Genomic DNA, 18,652 nt, shown 5'->3' on the forward strand with positions numbered 1-18,652 from the left:
ACTCCCATGCTACAGGATGTGTTTGAAAAATGACAGCTATAGTAGGAGCTGGTTTCTTGTTTTTTTTTATCTCCCTCCACACTATCTCTCTCTCCAAAGCTTAGTAAATAGACCCTTATATGTCTGGTAAATTATATATAGCTAGGCTGGATCATGATTATCTTTCTGTATACAGTATACTGTGAGATGTTTTATATAACTAGATAGCAGGTAAATTAGCACTAAATTAGCACAATGATACTTACTCAAGTTTTCTAAACTCATCTATAATAGTCGATTTCTGCCCAGGGGACATTCTTGCAAAAACCGTACCATTCATTAGTAACTGCAAAACAATGTATCATTGGATTAAATTCCCCAAAACTTGCAAAAATCAATACAAACTAAATAAAGCCTGCATAAATTATTTTTACATAAGGTCTTATTAGGTATTATTATATTCTAGTATGGTATTGATGTGTGATATACACTGTACAGTGTATTTTCTTATTCTATGTATTCTAAAAGGCATTTTTTTGATTGATTTCACAATGGAGGAATCTATAAAACATTATGCAAGAATAAGTGGGCACCTGTTTCCCTCTCAGTCCACCCCACATATGTCACAGTGCCCCATAACTAATGCATTAACTATTATAGCAAAAAATGTCTATTATATGGTGACCACATGTTGACTATTGCAGGAGATGTGGGTATAGACATTTGTTGAGTAGGAGAGGGCTGTAACTGAAGTGCGAGAGAAGAGGGCTATGAGAACAGGAGGGAAGAGGGCCCTGCTCCAAGGAGCTTGCAATCTAGGGGGAGGCAGGAGACAAACAAGTAACATGAGGCACAAGCAAGCAGAAGGTGGCCGATGGCATGAAGTAAGCAAGGCAGAGATAGCCAAGGCATGAGGCAGGGATTTGGGAGAGCGGCCTCAAAACTAGGTTATGCAAAAGTGTATGCTTTGATGAACAGGTGGGGTTTCAGTGCCCGTCTGAAGCTTTGCAAGGTCAGGGATAGTCTCATAAAGCAAGGGAGCTCAGTCCAGTGAAGAGGGGCAGCATGGGCAAAATCTTGGATCCACGCATGGGATGCAGTGACCAGGGTAGAGGAGAGGCGACAGTCATTGGCCGACTGGAGAGGGCGGGAGGGAGTACTGTATGTAGGCAGATGAGTTTGGAGCTGTAGAGAACAGTGTAGTTAGAGAGGGTCTTGTGTGTGAGGGTGAGGAGGTTGAAGAGGATTCTGTAGGGGAATAGGAGCCAGCGCAGGTTTAATCGAAGGGGAGTGGCAGATGTGAAGCGGCAGGAGAGAAAGATAAGTCTGGCTGCAGAGCTGAGAACAGAATGGAGGGGAGCAAGATGGGAGAGCGGGAGGTGAGTGATGAGAATATTGCAATAGTCGAGCCGTGAGATGACCAGTTAGTGGATAATAAGTTTAGTCGCACTCTGGGAGAGGAACGGCCTGATGCGAGCGATGTTACATAGCCAGAGCCAGGCATTGGACATGGAGCGAAAAAAGAGATAGAGGAGTCAATAGTGACGCCCAAGCAGTGGATAATATGACAAAGTATGTGGGAGGGAGAGTATGAGGTATTGCAAAGGAGGTTGTGACTGGAGAGCAGGAGAGCCAAAATGGAGTACTACAGCATAAATATAACTTCACTTACTTTCGGTAATAATTCAACAAAGTGTTTTTCCAGATTTTCATAAGTTTTCCCACTCATTGAAAAATGATAATCCCTGGTCTGTTTTTTGGTATCCAATGCTTCTTCAATATTGATGGAAATATCCTGTTAACAGTAAATTATATATAATTTATGTTATATTTACTATGGAATCATGATACAGTACATTCCTGAGCCAGACACAGCTGAAAGTATACAAAAACATTTAACAGGCACAGTTTGTGACTAAAGATACGTATACGTTTACTGTATATTGACTAAAGATACTGTACATGAACACATTTAAATTTAACGCATGAAATTAAGCCACATGCACAGCATAAACAAGTATGTTGTTATGAAGTAGCTTCAGTTATGTATTATCTGCCAATTACCTAACAATCAAATTATCTAGATAACTAAATATGCACATATACTGTAAAGGGGGTACACACGGAGAGATCTGTGCAATGTCTCCGTGTGTAGGGTGCCGGCAACAGCGATGCGCGGTCCAGTGCATCGCTATCGCCGGCTCTACATTTGCCATTTATGCATGCCAAATCTAGTGAGATTGCTCATTTCACCGCTGGGTGAAATGAGCATCCCACCCCCCACCCCCACCCCCACCCCTCCGCCCTCGCTCAGTACACATCGTGTAGAGTGCTGAGCGGGGGAAGAGATGTGTGCTGAGCGGTCTATGGTAGATCGCTCAGCACACAGGTACAGGGTTTAAGAAGCCAAGAGACTAACTCCTACAGTATTTTAGAAAAGTCCCATTTGTTTTATAGGGTTTATTTATAACTTAATATCAGCCTCCTGCTTTTTATCAATTCTTTCTACCCTGGCGATACCGGGCCGCATTGCAACATTGACAGGAGCAAATTGTTTCTTTTTTTTTTTGCTTTTTCTTATTTTTTAAAGAATTCATATAATGGAAGATGCAGTCACATATAAAAATCTAAAACAAGAAACAAGAAAGATAGAGATGGTACATCCAGACATAATTGTAAACAAAAGCACCAACTTTTGAACTGACAGGCCTAAATTAGGATGTAACATAAATATGGTATCAATAATCAAACAAACGTGTACCAAATTTTTACATTAGGAATAGGCAATGTAGACAGGGGATATTAAAAAAAGGGGATATTAAAAAAAACAGGGATATTAAAAAAAGGACCGTAATTGCGTAAACTGGGGTTGGACTGAAAAAAAAAGGTTCAGGGGTCCCACATTTTAGTAAATAACATAGATGCATTATGGATAACGTTCAACATGTATTCCATTTTGTATATATGCCAAATTCTAGGGAGGATGGCCTACAGCGAGGAGGCAGAACGTGTCTTCCAATGTGCAGCAATTTGTAGCTGCTGAGAGTATATGGTGGATCAGCTTTGATAGTTGACGAGAGGCCCCCAAGGATTTTGGACTGCAAAATATAGAATCTGGGAGAAAATTAGACTGTGAATAATTATCACATTTCCAGAATCCCATTTCTTATTTCTGACCAAAATGGATGGAGATTGGGACATTGCCGGAAGATGTGAAGAAATGTGCCCTCCACCATACAATTCCACCAAAAAATGGAAGGAGAAGTAGAGTTCATTTTATGGAGTTGGGTGGAAACGGAATGCCAGCTGCAAAGCATTTTATAGGTGTTATCTTTAATCTAACCTAAACACAAATAGAACAAGAGGCTTTCTGAATATAAATATCCACCCATTCATTGTCTAGGCTATCTCCCATATCCACCTCCAAAAAGACTCATGGAGGTTACTAGTGCTAGGGGAAGAGGTCTGTAACACAGACTATATAGTGGAGATTATGCCTTTGGTGGAGGCATGTCAGAAGCACATGGATTCATAGGTGGCGAGGGGCCTACATATCAAGCGGTGGTGGACTGTAGAGTGAAAGTGATGGAGTTGGAGGAATTGAAAAATTCATTTATAAGGGAAAGTGAACTGTTATTGTAGGTCTAAAAACTATGGGAAGGAAGACCTAGTGGTGATGTCGTTCAAAAAGTAAATTCCTCGCATCTGCCAAAGTTTATAATTGAAGGGGGGTGCCTTGAGGAAATTGATTATTCTATAAAGGAATTAGAGAATTAGGGTAGGGAGCTATGTCAAAATTGCAAATGGACATGTCCTAGATCGCAAGAGAGTTGTGTTTTACTGGGTGTTTAGGAGTAATTTCAGCCGCTGCTTTTTAGGGAGTAGAAAGATCAAATCCCTATCTGTAGAAGCGTAGTTCCACAAGACACATTGGGCTAGGTGAGCTGCTAAGCAATAATGTTTGATATTAGGTATTCCAAACCTCTACGCTGAGATGGTCATTGAAGTATCAAACACTAGGGATTTGATAGCCCAGATAAATTGCTGTGCATAATTTTTTAGAGCATTAAATACACGTGGAGGGACACAGATTGTGAAGGTTTTGAGTAAGTATAATATTCTGTGTAGGATGTTCATTTTGATGCTGTTGACTATGTTTTTAAGTATAATTTTATGAGAGAAAGAAGATGAGGGTAGTTTGCTTAAAATAATTGATGATGCCATCGAAAAGAATAAGTATGTGTCAGTGGGCAGTGCGCATTCTAAGGGAGAGGAAAAAGTCTAGAACTTCCATCTTCTGTGAGAGTTGATTTTATAGCCAGAAAGAGTGCCATACTCCTACATAATTTCAAGGAGTAGGGGAGGGAAGTGACATCAGGTCCACTAAGCTCAAAAGAATGTCATCCGTGTATAGAACAATTTTATTAGTGCGAGCACCAATTCCGTGGACATCAGGAGCAGAGCAGATTTTGGCAGCGAGAGGTTCTATTATAATAAGGGCAAATGTAAGGGGAGAGAGGCGTCATTCCTGTCTAGTTCTGGTACAGATTGGGAATAGTGAAGAGCACACCCATTCTAAGAAACCATGGCTCTGGGATTACAATGTAAAGCTTTAATCTCATCAAGAAATTTACAGATGAAACCCATCTGACAAAAAACACAAAATGTGAAGAGCCAGGAGATATTGTCAAATGCATTTTCATCTTTAAGAGTAATTACCACGGAAGAGGTTTTCTGGGAGTGACTAGCATATATTAGGGCAATTATTCATCTGGGGTTATCCAAGGCCTGCCATCCAGGGATGAAACCAACTTGATTTGGGATAGATGAAATAGGGGAGAAGTGGGCTAAGTCTATTCGTCAGAATTTTGGCATAAATTTTGAGGTCAATGTTCAAGAGGGCATTTGGTTTAAAAATTTGCACAATAGGATGGATCACATCCTGGCTTTGGAATCACCAAAATGTTTGCCAAGGTGGTCGTGATATCAAATTATGCCAATCTAGGATCATATTAAAAAGGAGGTTAAATAGGGTACTGCAGATGTGTCCTGCTACAGCTTTGCTGTGTATCATGCCACATCCATTCGCATCGCTGGCAGCTCCCATAGGAATCAATAGCTTCCATTGAAATAAATGGCATAGAACATTCTATTGAATTGAATGGTATAGCGGGCATACGCATAGCATACAGCCCGCTATGCTACAAACAGTGGGGATTAATTAGCAAAAACTGCTAAGGATCAACTCACATGCTAGGGGCCACCCAGCACAGGGCAAGGCCACTCAGCATGTATGGTGCTGCCCTGCATTGCGATTGCAATGTAATTGCATATTAGGGAAATAGAGGATGAGACCTGGATCACGTCCGGACTGAATATACAAGAGTACCGCCGCCATGTTTCAGATCACAGGAAAAGCAGACAACGTCATCGGGCCACCCCAAGAATAGCCATGATACACCTGCATTTCTTGCTTTACTCCCCCACCTCTGAATACCCCCAGTGTGCTGCAATACGTATGCATCGTAGCAAAACTGAAAGTGGACACATCTGTAATATCACAGAATTTTTTTTTTATAATATTGGGGCATAAACCCATTAGAACCAGGCAACAATGATTTAAGGGTTTTCATTGTGGCCAATGTTTCATCAGGAGTAATATCTGCATTCAAAAGGTCAAGTTGTGAGTCCGAGAAAGTTGGGAGTAGTCCCGGAGTCAAGTAATGCTCTATATTGTCATACATGGACAATGGTGTGACATCAGGGAGATTATACACGGAGATTATACAGGGCTTGACAAAAAAATGTAAATTGATCAGTAATACAAGAAGGATCATAGATAGGTTTTGCATCAAAGCTAGGAACAATTTTATTTACAACCTACTGTAGTGGAGACTTTCTTCCTATGTTTGGCTGCCAAAAGTGAATCTACCTTCGGCTCTTTATTGTAAAATCTCTGTTGGAGATTTGGAAGGTATGGGATAAAATTATGTTTCGTTGGGCTTTAAGAGAGACTATCACTTTCTGGGAAATTTCTGGATCTGGGTTCAGATCAGGAGACTCTGGAGTCCAAGGTTCTTTGAACAAAAAACGTGCAGGACGAATGAAGGACTTTCGCATGGATGTTATTTATTAATGGAGCAATGAACAGTAGTTCCAGATTAGAGTATTGTCCCAATTCAACATGGAAAGTTCAATATGGCTTCTGGAGGTGGGAAAACCCTGGCTCCTGTAATCCAATGCTGATGGAGGACTCTGAGGTTTTAGATAACTCTGGACTGAGGCTCGGAGGCAAGGTAGGCTGCAGAGTACTGGAGGGTACTGAGGCTGGAATAGGATTTAGCAAGACCGACTCAGGATATGATGCAGCCAAAAGCTGGGAGCTGGTTTCAGACAAGTGCTGCACGGATGCTGCTGCAGAGCACAGAGAACTGTTGCCCCAGCCTAGGCTGTGGAGGATGTTGCACTGGCAAATTCTGCTTTGTATTCTCACAGATTTATACCTGTGGCACAGATCCCATTGGTCGCTGCAGCCAGAACCTCTTCCTGAGAGAAGGAAGGGCAAAAAACACCTTTGCCAGAACCCAAGATGGCGACACCAGGAGCAGGCACTGATGACACTACACCCAGCCTGCCTCTCTCCTGCTTCCTCACACAGGCCTCAGCATGCCTTCCTGTGCATCTCGCCCAGCAGCAGCCCACACCCCCGCCGGAGGTACCCCGCCAGAGCACCCGGACTGGTAAGTCCTGGCCCTCCCGCAACTGCCGAGGCAAGACCATGACAGAAACAATGCGTGATTGAATCTCTAAGGAGGGAGATAGTTGGTGTTGGGTTATCAGTTGCGCTATATCTGCCACCAGTACAGAAACCTTGTGTTGTTGATATTTCTTGTGAACTGAAGCTTTACTAATAATCGTACCACTGATAGTGGATTTGTGGGCATCCCATATATTGCTAAGTGGGAGGTCATCTGAAGAGTTGAGGGCAAAGTAGTCAGTGAGCTCCTACTGAGTCAGTGAGTGCTTACTGTGAGAATTGATGACTTAATTTGGATGGAGTCATCTAAATTCCATTTGCGGGTGCAATATGCAGGTTTTTAAAAATTTGAGATGACGATGGACCCATGCTTGGTCAGTCAATGAAAAAGGAAAGATACCCACACTCAAAAGAGAAATAGAGTGACAAGCAAACAACATATCCTTTCTAGCTAGTGAGGACCAGAAAAGTGAGTGTAGTCCCTGGTATTGGTGTGACAGAGGCGCAAAGAATCACGCAGGGCAAATTGTGTAAGGTGATCAGATAGAATTATAGATTCGCAAGTGGATTGGGATGTAGAGGGGGAGAAATTTGTTTTGTCTAAGGTAGGATCTAATATGGGGTTGAAGTCATTCACCAAAATTAAATAGCCCTGCAGCTCGTGCCCAATGTGTCTGAAGAAAATGGAAAAGAAAGGGGGGGGGGGGCAAAAACCATGTCTAGGTTGTTTGCTCCTCTTATTGAGGGTCATAGAGTTTTTCTAATAAATTTCAGTCAGTATAAAAGTATTTCAATACTGTCATTGTTAGAGGATAGATAAGCACCTGCTTTTTATGGGAATTTGTGTCCAGAGTAACAAGGGTTAATGGTTTAAATTACAGTAGCTGAGTGGGTGAGTTGTCTCGTCATAAGGTTAGCCTATCAGATTAGCTATGGGAGGAGTTTAGTCAGGCATATGAAAATCTGTCTTGAGGGACATTTTCCCTCTTTTCCACCCACCTGACTGTTTTATGGTTTGTATATTTTTTGTTTTCATTTGAACATGGTATTTCATATTCTGTGCTTTTCCAACAAAAGGTAATACAGCATTGCAGAAAGCAGTGCTCCTGACGACCTATTAAGGCACAAGAGTGGTGCAGTGGTATTTACCCTCTGAGAACAGCGAGTTGGTCACTTCAGGGGAGGACCTGGTCTCCATTTTACAGAGGAGCAAAGATAAGCCAGTTGGGGGAAGATGGTACTGCCCAATACAGTTTGCACTGAGGCAGGTATACTCCCCCATTATTTAAATTGTTATTGGGCTGTGGCTGAGGTAGCACTGCCTTTTTAAGCCACAATAATAATTAATTTTGATCTAACCGATAAATCTCATGGCTGCAACCCCTTTAATCCAATTTTCTGTCTACGAGTCATTATTTCTATAGTGGACAAAATCAAATAATAAATCCTTCAGGTAACTCAATGTGGGCACATCAGTAGAAAATCTGATTGAATGTTACTTGTATAGGAAAAAGTTGAAATAATAGACAGCCTCAAAGACCATTGATTAGGCCCGGAGTGGGCAACAAGCAGCTCTCCAGCCACAACAGCTGGAGGGTCACTTATTGCCCACCCCTGGATTAAGCCCTAAATTCCTAAAACAAGGTAAAAAAAAAAAAAACTAAGAAAAATGTGGTCAAGACCTGAAATGCTTTATCATTTTGTCCACCCTGTGGATACTCTAGAAGTTTATAGGTCACAGACGCAGGAGAGGAGTCATTGGGTCCAAGAGCTTCCACCAGAATCACTTTGCTGCACTCAGGAATCATACCACAGTTTTTGGCAACTGTCGTTGCTGTTTGTATATTGTCACCTAAAACCAGAGAATGTAGCTGTAATCATTATTGCTTTTTATGCTTCAGCTGCTTGCTCTCTTACTGCAGTGGAAGTGGAAAATACTGATATACAGGTACTAGAAAATCTAAAATTTCCACTAATACCATGGTAACAAATGAGGTATTTCATAACTTCGATTAAATGTACTAGATGGATAATTGTTTAAACAGTTAACTACTGTAGTTGTTATTTGTGCAATGTCAGTCAGTATTCAACCCTCATTACTGTATATTGATAAGTTGTCCTGCACAGAGAACCGTACATTTTTTCCATTAGATTTATGAACACATTTAGGATCTGCCATATTACAGAAAGTGTGAAACTACTGTACATCAAATCATATCAGGAAATGTATAATGTTCCTTCCATTGACATAAATTGCTCTTTTGGGCAACCACAGCTGTGCCAATTTTGCAATTGAGCATTGGCAGGTTATCATACTGTTGCTTATTGAGTTGAAGATGCTAATCATTCTGTGTATACATTTGAATTAGGACTGAGAAAAACATTCCTTGTATGTATTTACATAAAAGGCAAGTAAATCTATGCTGTAAATTAAAAGTATATCTGTTTCCTCCATCACACCTGTAATCATAACAGTTCTGATGTTGGCTGCATTCAGTTCCTCCAGGACTGGCTTGCTTTCTGGTTTAAGACGATTTTCTAATATTAGCAAACCAAGAAATTCCATGTCACACTCAACGTCTTCCCTTTAGAGTAAAAAACAAACAAACATTAGGACAATGGGTTATTTCCAAGTTACTGTACTTAGTTGATTATCTTAAACTTGCCATACACAGCCCAATCCTTCACACCACAAGAGGCAGGATTCCATTTCCAATTGGCTGCACACACGGGAAACCTAATTGGACAGATCTAGCTACTTTGTACTGTATGTTGGCTGAGCTGGTTCTCATGGGGGCCTGGCTGTGTGATCTTTATTATCAAAGATTTTACTCATTTGGGGGCAAATATGTGTTGATATTTGTCCACTACAGTAGGTATCCATAAGCTGCAGATATTTGCCACACACCAACTCTGTGCCATACCATCTGGACAATGTCATCAGGCCACCCCAAAAACAGCCATGATACACCTGCATTTCTTGCTCTACTCCCCCACAACACTGCATCGCCGCCCTAGAACACCTACTGCCTCTGGACTCCTGTTACTTACCAAGCATCTAGTATAATTGTTGTTGGACTTATTCTCCATCTCCGTCTGCAGCTTATGGATACCTAGTGGACAACCGCTACAGAACATTATATCTGCAATTCAGTTGCTAAAAGAGCTGTTTGGGACTTCTATCCACCTTTTGATACTACCTCGCTGCATAAACTGGACTTATATATATAGTCCTAATATAATCTTCCAATTGACTCGGTAGCTGGTAAAGTGGCTTGATTTTTATTGCTGATTGTGATCAATCTGATCCATTTAAACTTTTAAATGTTCTATAATAAAAGTGCATGCTTTTTTTTATCCTATCTGTCCATTTATAGATTATTAATTAATTAATTAATTTATATATTAAGTATTTAGGCACTGGTTACCTTGTATAATTTTCATACTCAACTGCCACTCCAAAGAGCGGCAAAAATGTTACTGTGGAAACTCACAAAGAACGAAATACGGTTAGGATAGTCCTGACAGTCAGTATGTCGACAACGGAATCCTGATGACTAGAATCCCGACTGTACTACTTGGTTAAGCACTAAAGGGAGGGTTAAGATGAGGGGAGTGGGGTGGTTAGGCTGAGGGGGGGGGGGGGGGCATTATTGTTAGGTTGTGGGAGGGAACAGTTAGTGTTAGCCTGCAAGAGAGGTGGGTTAGGGTTAAGATACTTTGTGATGGTCGAGATATTGACTGTCAGAATTTCTACAACAGCCCCAAAGAACATCACATATGGGTATGTGGAGGATCCAAATCCTAACTTAGCTACCCTGGAGACATTGTTTTTTTTCCAGCAATATCAATTCATTCAACATTACCTAAAGTGAAAAAGAAAAACTCCTCACTCCTTCTCTAAGGTATAAAAATCCTATTCTGTTATGAATACTAAAATTATCAATACAATGGTAACATAAACATAGAAAGGAAATGCCTAAAACTGAGTATATGGATGTATTTAAACTTTCTGTGAGGTATGCAAATATATAACCAATACTTGTTTCTATTTTACTGATCAGACTTTTTTAGCTGTACATTCAACACAAAGTCAACAACTCTTTTACATCCTAACATATATAAATGCAGTATAAAAATGTAATAAACTATTTCAATTTCATTCTGAAAGTACTCCCAAATACAGATAAGCAATGTAACATACAGTATCTACATCTCAGATGAACACCAACAGTTATTTTTAAATTACCTTTCAATACTCTCTAAATCGTCCCGATTTCCATTCTGGAGAATTTTGGATGCTACTCCAATGACTCTTAAGCCCTGAAAAGTGTAGATCTCGAGTTCATCCAAAAACACTTTGGGAACTGTATATGAAAAGCATAAAACAAAAACAAAAAAAGTAGCCATAAATTTTATGTTTAATTTTAAAGACCTTGGGTCAGATTTATTTCATGGTGGAAAGTCCTCAGAGATGGTTATTTCATGCTGCCGATGGGTTAAAAAACAATAGGGCAATGAGATTTATCAAAGTTTGTAGGCCTTATTCAGATTTGTAAGTAAAGCAAGAACTTTGTGTGTGGAACAAACCATGTTCTTCAAACCATCTCTCTGCACATGGGACACCTGTAATGTGCCTTGGTTTTGCCCAGTTGCTTGCTTTTTTGCTTTGCTTACAGAATCAGGCCTGTAGAGAGATAAAGTGGAGGGAGAGAAAGAACCAACCAATCTGCAGACTGAGTTTGAAAAATGGCAGGAGCTGTTTGGGTGGTACTTTATCTCTCTCTACTTTATCTCTTTACAATCTTTGATAAATCTCCCCCATTGCTCTTATGCCTACAGTTATGACACCTCTTAACATAACTTATTTATCCAGGACGCAATGATCTGCTCTCATTGTTCTTACTTATTATAAATAGTTTACAATTAGTAGATAGGCCATAGGTTCCCAAATGCGGCCCTCAAGGCACCCCAACGGTCCAGGTTTTAAATGTATCCATGCCTGGCCACAGGTGACTTAATTAACACCTCAGTCAATTTGATTTAACCATCTGTGCTCAGCCATGGATATACCTAAATCCTGGACTGTTGGGGTGCCTTGAGGACCATGTTTGGGAACCTCTGAGCAGGGGTGTATCTACCCATTGGCCAGGATGGCACTCGCCAGGGGCGCCAGTCGAGGAGGGGGCGCCGCCCGGAAGTGCCACCCTCGACCAATGAGTGGAATCACTTAGTAGTGGCATCGCCTGGGCTGGAGGATCTCACAGTAGGCAGGAACAGGTGCCGGTGTTAGGCACCGCAAAGCACTAGTGATGAACGTGAAAGTAAACTACAGTTCCCAGCAACCCTTGCTGTCGGGAGCTCCTTGCAGCAAGGGTTGCTGGGAGCTGTAGTTTACTTTCAATTTCTTCACGAAGTGTGGTGCGGTGCCGAAGTTTGGTGTTCCTGCCTGCTGTGCAATCCTCCAGCCCAGGCGATGCCCAGCTCATCACATTAGGTACTGCAACATATTAAGTGATACGTGCTTTAAGGGGGAGGACTATATGCAGGGAGGGAAAGAACTATATGCATGGAGGGGGGAGACTATGTGCTGGGAGGGGAGAGGATAATATGCAGGGAGAGGGGAGACTATGTACTGGGAGGGGAGAGGACTATATGCAGGGAGGGGGGAGACTCTGTGCTGGGAGGGGAGAGGACTATATGCAAGGAGGGGGAGACTCTGTGCTGGGAGGGGAGAAGACTATACGCAGGGAGGGGGGAGACCTTGGTTATGTGCGGGGAGGAGGGAGACCATGGCTATGTGCAGGGAAGGGGGAGACCATGTGCTGGGAGGGGAGAGGACTATATGCAAGGAGGGGGGAGACTCTGTGCTGGGAGGGGAGAAGACTATACGCAGGGAGGGGGGAGACCTTGGTTATGTGCGGGGAGGAGGGAGACCATGGCTATGTGCAGGGAAGGGGGAGACATAGTAACATAGTATCTAAGGTTGAAACAAGACAATTGTCCATCGAGTTCAACCTATTTGTGGTCTCCTATGCAGGATTATTTGGTATAAAATTTGGACTGATGCTGATGTCAGCCGTTGCGTTTTATCCCTTTTTATAGTAACTATAGTGCGTGACTATGCACCAAAACCCTGGATATCCTTATACATTAGGAATTTATCTAACCCATTCTTAAAGGTGTTGACAGAGTCCGCCATTACAACTCCCTCAGGCAGGGAATTCCAAACACGTATTGTCCTTACCGTGAAAAAGCCTTTACGCCGTATTGTGCGGAATCTCCTCTCCTCTAACCTGAGCGAGTGTCCACAAGTCCTCTGTGTTGATCTAACCAAAAACAGGTCCCGCGCAAGCTCTGTGTATTGTCCCCTTATATATTTGTAGAACATGGCTATGTGCTGGGAGGGGGGAGACCATGGCTATGTGCTGGGAGGAAGATGGGGGCTATGGCTATGTGCTGGGATGGGGGAGACCATGGCTATGTGCTGGGAGGAAGATGGGGGCTATGGCTATGTGCTTAGGGAGACTGTGGCTATGTCCTGGGAGGGGGATGGAGACTACGGTTATGTGCTGGGAGGGGAATGGAGATTATGGCTGTGTGCTGGGAGGAGGAGGGGAACTATGTCTATGTGCTGGGAGCGGGATGGAGACTACGTCTATGTGCTGGGAGCGGGATGGTGACTATGGCTATGTGCTGGGGAGATTATGGCTATGTCCTGGGAGGGGGATGGAGACTAAGGCTATGTGCTGGGAGTGGGATGGGTACTACTTCTATATGATGGGAGGGGGATAGGGACTGTGCCTGTGTGCTGGGATGGGGACTATGGCTATGTGCTGGGGGAGACTACGGCTATGTGCTGGGAGGGGGATGGAGACTATGGCTATGTCCTGGGAGGGGGTGGGGACTACGGCTATGTGCTGGGAGGGAGTGGGGACTATGGCTATGTGCTGGGAGCAGGATTCGGACTACTTTTATGTGCTGGGAGGGGGTGGGGACTACGGCTATGTGCTGGGGACAGGAGGTTATCTACCCATTGGCCAGGATGGCACTCACCAGGTGCACTGGCTGAAGAGGGGGTGCTGCCTGGTGTTGCCACCCTTGGTCAGGGGGTGGAATTATTTAGTAGTGACAGTGCCTGGGCTGGTGGTTCGCACAGCAGCCAAGAGCTGGCACCAGTGTTCGGCACCACAATGCACCACAAAGAAGAAACTCAAAATAAACTACTAGAATGCTATTCTTTATATATCATTACATCACCACTACTAGGTAGTGCACAGAGATACCTTTTCATTGCCATTAATATTTGATTATACCCCTGACTGCAAGAAACATCGCTGGGCAGCGCCCCTCCTTGGCTAGGCACTGCTGATTTCTCCACAGTGTGACAAGGATTACTGTGTGGGCATGATCTGTAAGGGGCACTATGGTGTGACATAACGTGTATAAGGGGTACTACTGTGTAATGTAATTTGAATTGGGAGTACTATTGTGTGGTCATGCCGCTTTCCCACAAGATCATGCACCTTTTTTGCCCATGCACCTTCCCTATTTCAAATATGTGGGGGGCGCCAGTCCCTTACTTTGCTAGGGGCACCCGGTCCCCTTGATACACCTCTGCCTCTGAGATAGGCTAAATACTATTCAAGATACGAGAAGATCCACCATAGCATTAGATTGTTTGCATATACTGTATATATGCGAATGTTATAAGATTTTATATTGGAAATAACTGTATTTAATCTTTATGGTCTTTTAAAGTGAGAGTATAGTAACATGTTATAGCACCTGTTTCTGGTCTGCAAAAACTGGCCACCATCTCAGGGGCTCCCTTCATGTAAACACGCAACTCATCCTCTCCAGTGACCTCTGTGATTACGGACATACGTTGCATGGCGGAGGAGAACGGGTACTGGAACAAAACTTTTAACCCTTCCACTGTATTCTATAAAAATACAATAACAAACATATAATATAATAACATACAGTACATTATTTTAATAGCGGAATATCCTGCAGAGTGTAATACAAACACATTAACTATCTTTCATATAAATACAGATTTTTTTATTTTATTTTTTACCACAAAGAGGTATTTACTGCTTATTCTCTGAAGGCAGGAAATTGAAACAGGCATGTATGCACAGCACAATGTTAAGTGATACTTCTAAACATGCACCAATGCAACCAGTGTGCTGGACCAGACTTGTATGAAAGCCACTTATGCCTGACCCTTGGACAGCAGGATTAGAGTGGTGGCACCCAGCTACACCCTCATTTTTTCATTTTTCTTCCTTTATGTTTGTGCATAGTAAATATCATTAAATTATTATATCAGAACAATTCTATATGGAGTAACACTCTGGGTATGATTATACTACCCACAGTACCTTTGTCAATACAGGATTTGTGAGTGTATATATATATATATATATATATATATATCGGTAAAAGCACTGGTAAAGATATAAATGGGAGATTTGTTTGACCCACATTTTTGACCTATATGATTTAGACCCTCAGGAAAATGTCTGCTTCTGCAAAAGATTTTGGCCTGGTGTAAAAGCCATTTAAGGGTTCCTGGGAGTATGGATAGAGAGATAGGGTGGGCTCCATCTATTAGGCCCCTTTCGGGTCTTCAGCCTGACAGCAGGCTAATTAGTACCTGTACCTGTAAGAGGCTGATATAATTTGTGACAAGGCTTTACTCATGGTTTCACTATCTGGGAGAACTGGCAGCAGGATTATTATGAGACACTGTGTTTTACTTGACAGTGAGTACTGTAGATATGCCTATATTTGTGGTAGGGGCATTTTGTGAGAGGGAACCTGTTGTGAGTTAGAGCCCGGAAAGCCTAGGATTTATTTTGATGTTTTATATTTTCTGTAATGCACAATAAAACTAGCTCTGTGTTATAAATATCAAGAGTTGTTATATACAGTAGTAGTCTTGGCATCTCTACAAGTTTAGTGTACTTACAATCCATGCATCTGGTCCGGGTCGGAGAAGAACGTTCTGGGTTGAATCTTCCTCATTACTACCTGTACAGGTATCTTCTAACACCTGGACACATGCCATAGAGAAATAACATTAATTGGGCTCATAAAACAGTATTATAGATATATGGAGCTAAAGTATGAGCAAGTATGATGCATAAGTAGTATTGTATTACCCAGCCAGTGGCCTCAAACATTTTCAGATCCAAAGGATCGCCTTGTAAGTTCCCATCAACCATGATCAGAGAGTGACAGCTAGTCATAGCACAAAACATGGGCCCCCATTTTAGCTCATTCATCTGGCTGTGTTTTAGCATTTCCTGGAAACTATTGAAATAATAACATTGAAATCAGAAAATATATATCTAAAAATCTAAGATATGTAGTAGAAATTCCAAAAAATTATACAGTATACTGATAAAAGATTTTGGAAGCAGTCTGAGATTCTCTTAACTTTTAATTCATCATGTAATCAGTGGATTAGTGTTAATAAAAATTACCATGTTCCATTTGTTTGAATAACACCCATTAAATCAAGTCCATCTTCTGTTAAAGTGCCAGTCTAGGAAAAAAAAAAAAAAAGAAAGTGAAGAGGATATTTACAAATTATATAGTTTAAAGGCATTATATAAAATAGTTATGCTGAACAATCAAAAGTAACAGGTAACTAAATACTTTTCTACTAATGTCACAAATAGTATATATTTTTTTCATTTTCATTTTTTTTAATTAATTCTACCTATTCAGGAGGGATTTCCAGTGGGGACTATCACTTAATTGGGGATATATGCCTTTTTTGTTTGTATTATGTGAGTGCAATTGTCCATTAAATATATGTTCTTTTATGAAGCTGTACTGCACTATGGGGGTCATTCCGAGTTGTTCGCTCGCTAGCATATTTTAGCAGCATTGCACACGCTAGGCCGCCGCCCTCTGGGAGTGTATCTTAGCTTAGCAGAATTGCGAACGAAAGATTAGCAGAATTGCGAATAGAAATTTCTTAGCAGTTTCTGAGTAGCTCGAGACTTACTCCTACATTGCGATCAGCTCAGCGCGTTTTGTTCCTGGTTTGATGTCACAAACACGCCCTGCGTTCAGTCAGCCACTCCCCCGTTTCTCCAAACACTCCCGCGTTTTATCCTGGCACGCCTGCGTTTTTCCGCACACTCCCAGAAAATGGTCAGTTTCCGCCCAGAAACACCCACTTCCTGTCAATCACACTCCGATCACTTCAACGATGAAAATTATTTTTTCGGACGTGAGTGAATCTACTAAGTTTTGTGCTAAAATACTTAGCACATGCGCACTGCGTACAATGCGCATGCGCATTTTCGCCTTAATCACTCCGTTGCGAAAATCGTCAACGAGCGAACAACTCGGAATGAGCCCTATATTTAAATTTCTTCAGGTTTTAGCTCTGTGAAGACAGTACCAACACTTTGGATCACAAACCCTATGAGGGTGATATGCGCTGATATTTCCATGAGTGGAACCAATAAAATCTCAGCTTTTTTTATTTGTTTTTATCTGAGTTTCAGAAACAGAAAAAAAAATCCATCTTATTCACAAAGAAAGGATTTCATGCCTTTAAAAGGATATTTCTACTTTATATCAATTTTTTTGTGTGTAAACCTGTTTTATATGTGTAAGAGGTGTTTTATTTAAGGTGGCGTCACTGCTATTGGTTTGAATTAATTCTACCCATTAATAGCTAAAGGCTACTTTTAAAGTTGAACATTAATTAAATAATCTGATGTTATTGAAATGATGAGCAAGTATTAACAACTCAGTTGTAAATAAATAGTACTTAAGTCATTTGTAATTTGCATAGAAATTCCCTGCCCAAGTTTGCAGGAACGTATTACACTGCCCAAAAAAAAAAAAAAATAGTTTGGTGCCTGGAATGTTAGTATTGATTTTGGTTATATTGGGAGTGTTAATTCCAAACAAGAAAACAGTTTTTCTCTATCAGCTATACTTTTTATGCATGCCCAGACTGCGGCACATCGTCATCTGGGCGAACTTCAGTCTGAGCAGGATGTCATTCATCCTGGATGTTAGAAACTTTCTGGGCAACCACAAAGCTCAAAACTATGCTGAACTAGTAAACCACATGCTCATTAATGTCAGAGACCTTGGATGTAATATGAGCATAAAAGTTAATTACTTACACAGCCACTTGGACCATTTCCCAGAACATTTGGGTGATATTAGTGATGAGCAAGGTGAAAGATTTCACCAGGACATTAAAACAATGGAAGATCACTACCAGGGAACATGGGATATACATATGATGGCAGATTACAGCTGAAACTTATAAAAAGACTGTCCAAACAAAGGGGATGATTCAGAATTGATTGTAGCTGTGCTAAATTTAGCACAGCTACGATCAGGCACACTGACATGTAGGGGGCCGCCCAACACAGGGCTAGCCCACCCCGCATGTCAATCCCTGCCCCGTAGCAGAAGTACAAAAGCATTGAACAGCGGCTATGCATTTGAACTTCAGAAGTAGCTCCCGGCCAGTGCATCTCCTGCGCGCTGGCTGGGAGCTACTCATTGCTGCCTGGGTCGCAGCGGCTGCGTGTGACATCACGCAGCCGCCGCTGCCCACCCCTGCGTTGTCCAGACTGCGCCCCTTAAACGGTGGCATTAAGCCCCTCCCACCCAGCGACCACCTCTGTCTGTCAATCAGGCAGAGGCAATCACTAGCTAAAGACAGCCGTCGGCTGTCTGGCATGCATCAGCGCACTGTGGTGTCGGCGCATGCGCAGTTCAGGCACGATCGCTACAGCTCCAATCAGGTCTGAATTAGCCCCAAAGTCCATTCAAGAATGTCCCACAAAAGAAGCTTCCTAAACTAATTTTCTTTTCATTTATGGTTTCATTTTATTATTTTGAAGAAAAAGTCTTACTTGA

General features: G+C 41.9%; 1 protein-coding gene across 1 annotated transcript in view; it reads right to left on the minus strand.

Moving 5' to 3' along the window:
* Window positions 1-18,652, minus strand: part of LOC134909486 (probable cation-transporting ATPase 13A4) — a 115,066-nt gene that overhangs the window by 35,961 nt on the left and 60,453 nt on the right. The window contains exons 13-21 of the mRNA XM_063916410.1: window positions 16,234-16,295; window positions 15,910-16,060; window positions 15,717-15,800; window positions 14,525-14,681; window positions 10,986-11,103; window positions 9,197-9,321; window positions 8,419-8,588; window positions 1,652-1,774; window positions 246-325 (exon numbers count right to left, since the gene is read on the minus strand). Of these exons, the coding sequence (XP_063772480.1) occupies window positions 246-325; window positions 1,652-1,774; window positions 8,419-8,588; window positions 9,197-9,321; window positions 10,986-11,103; window positions 14,525-14,681; window positions 15,717-15,800; window positions 15,910-16,060; window positions 16,234-16,295 (1,070 nt within the window). The remainder of the gene's footprint in view (window positions 1-245; window positions 326-1,651; window positions 1,775-8,418; window positions 8,589-9,196; window positions 9,322-10,985; window positions 11,104-14,524; window positions 14,682-15,716; window positions 15,801-15,909; window positions 16,061-16,233; window positions 16,296-18,652) is intronic.

This window comes from Pseudophryne corroboree, chromosome 4, assembly GCF_028390025.1.
Source record: "Pseudophryne corroboree isolate aPseCor3 chromosome 4, aPseCor3.hap2, whole genome shotgun sequence".
Taxonomy (NCBI): domain Eukaryota; kingdom Metazoa; phylum Chordata; class Amphibia; order Anura; family Myobatrachidae; genus Pseudophryne; species Pseudophryne corroboree.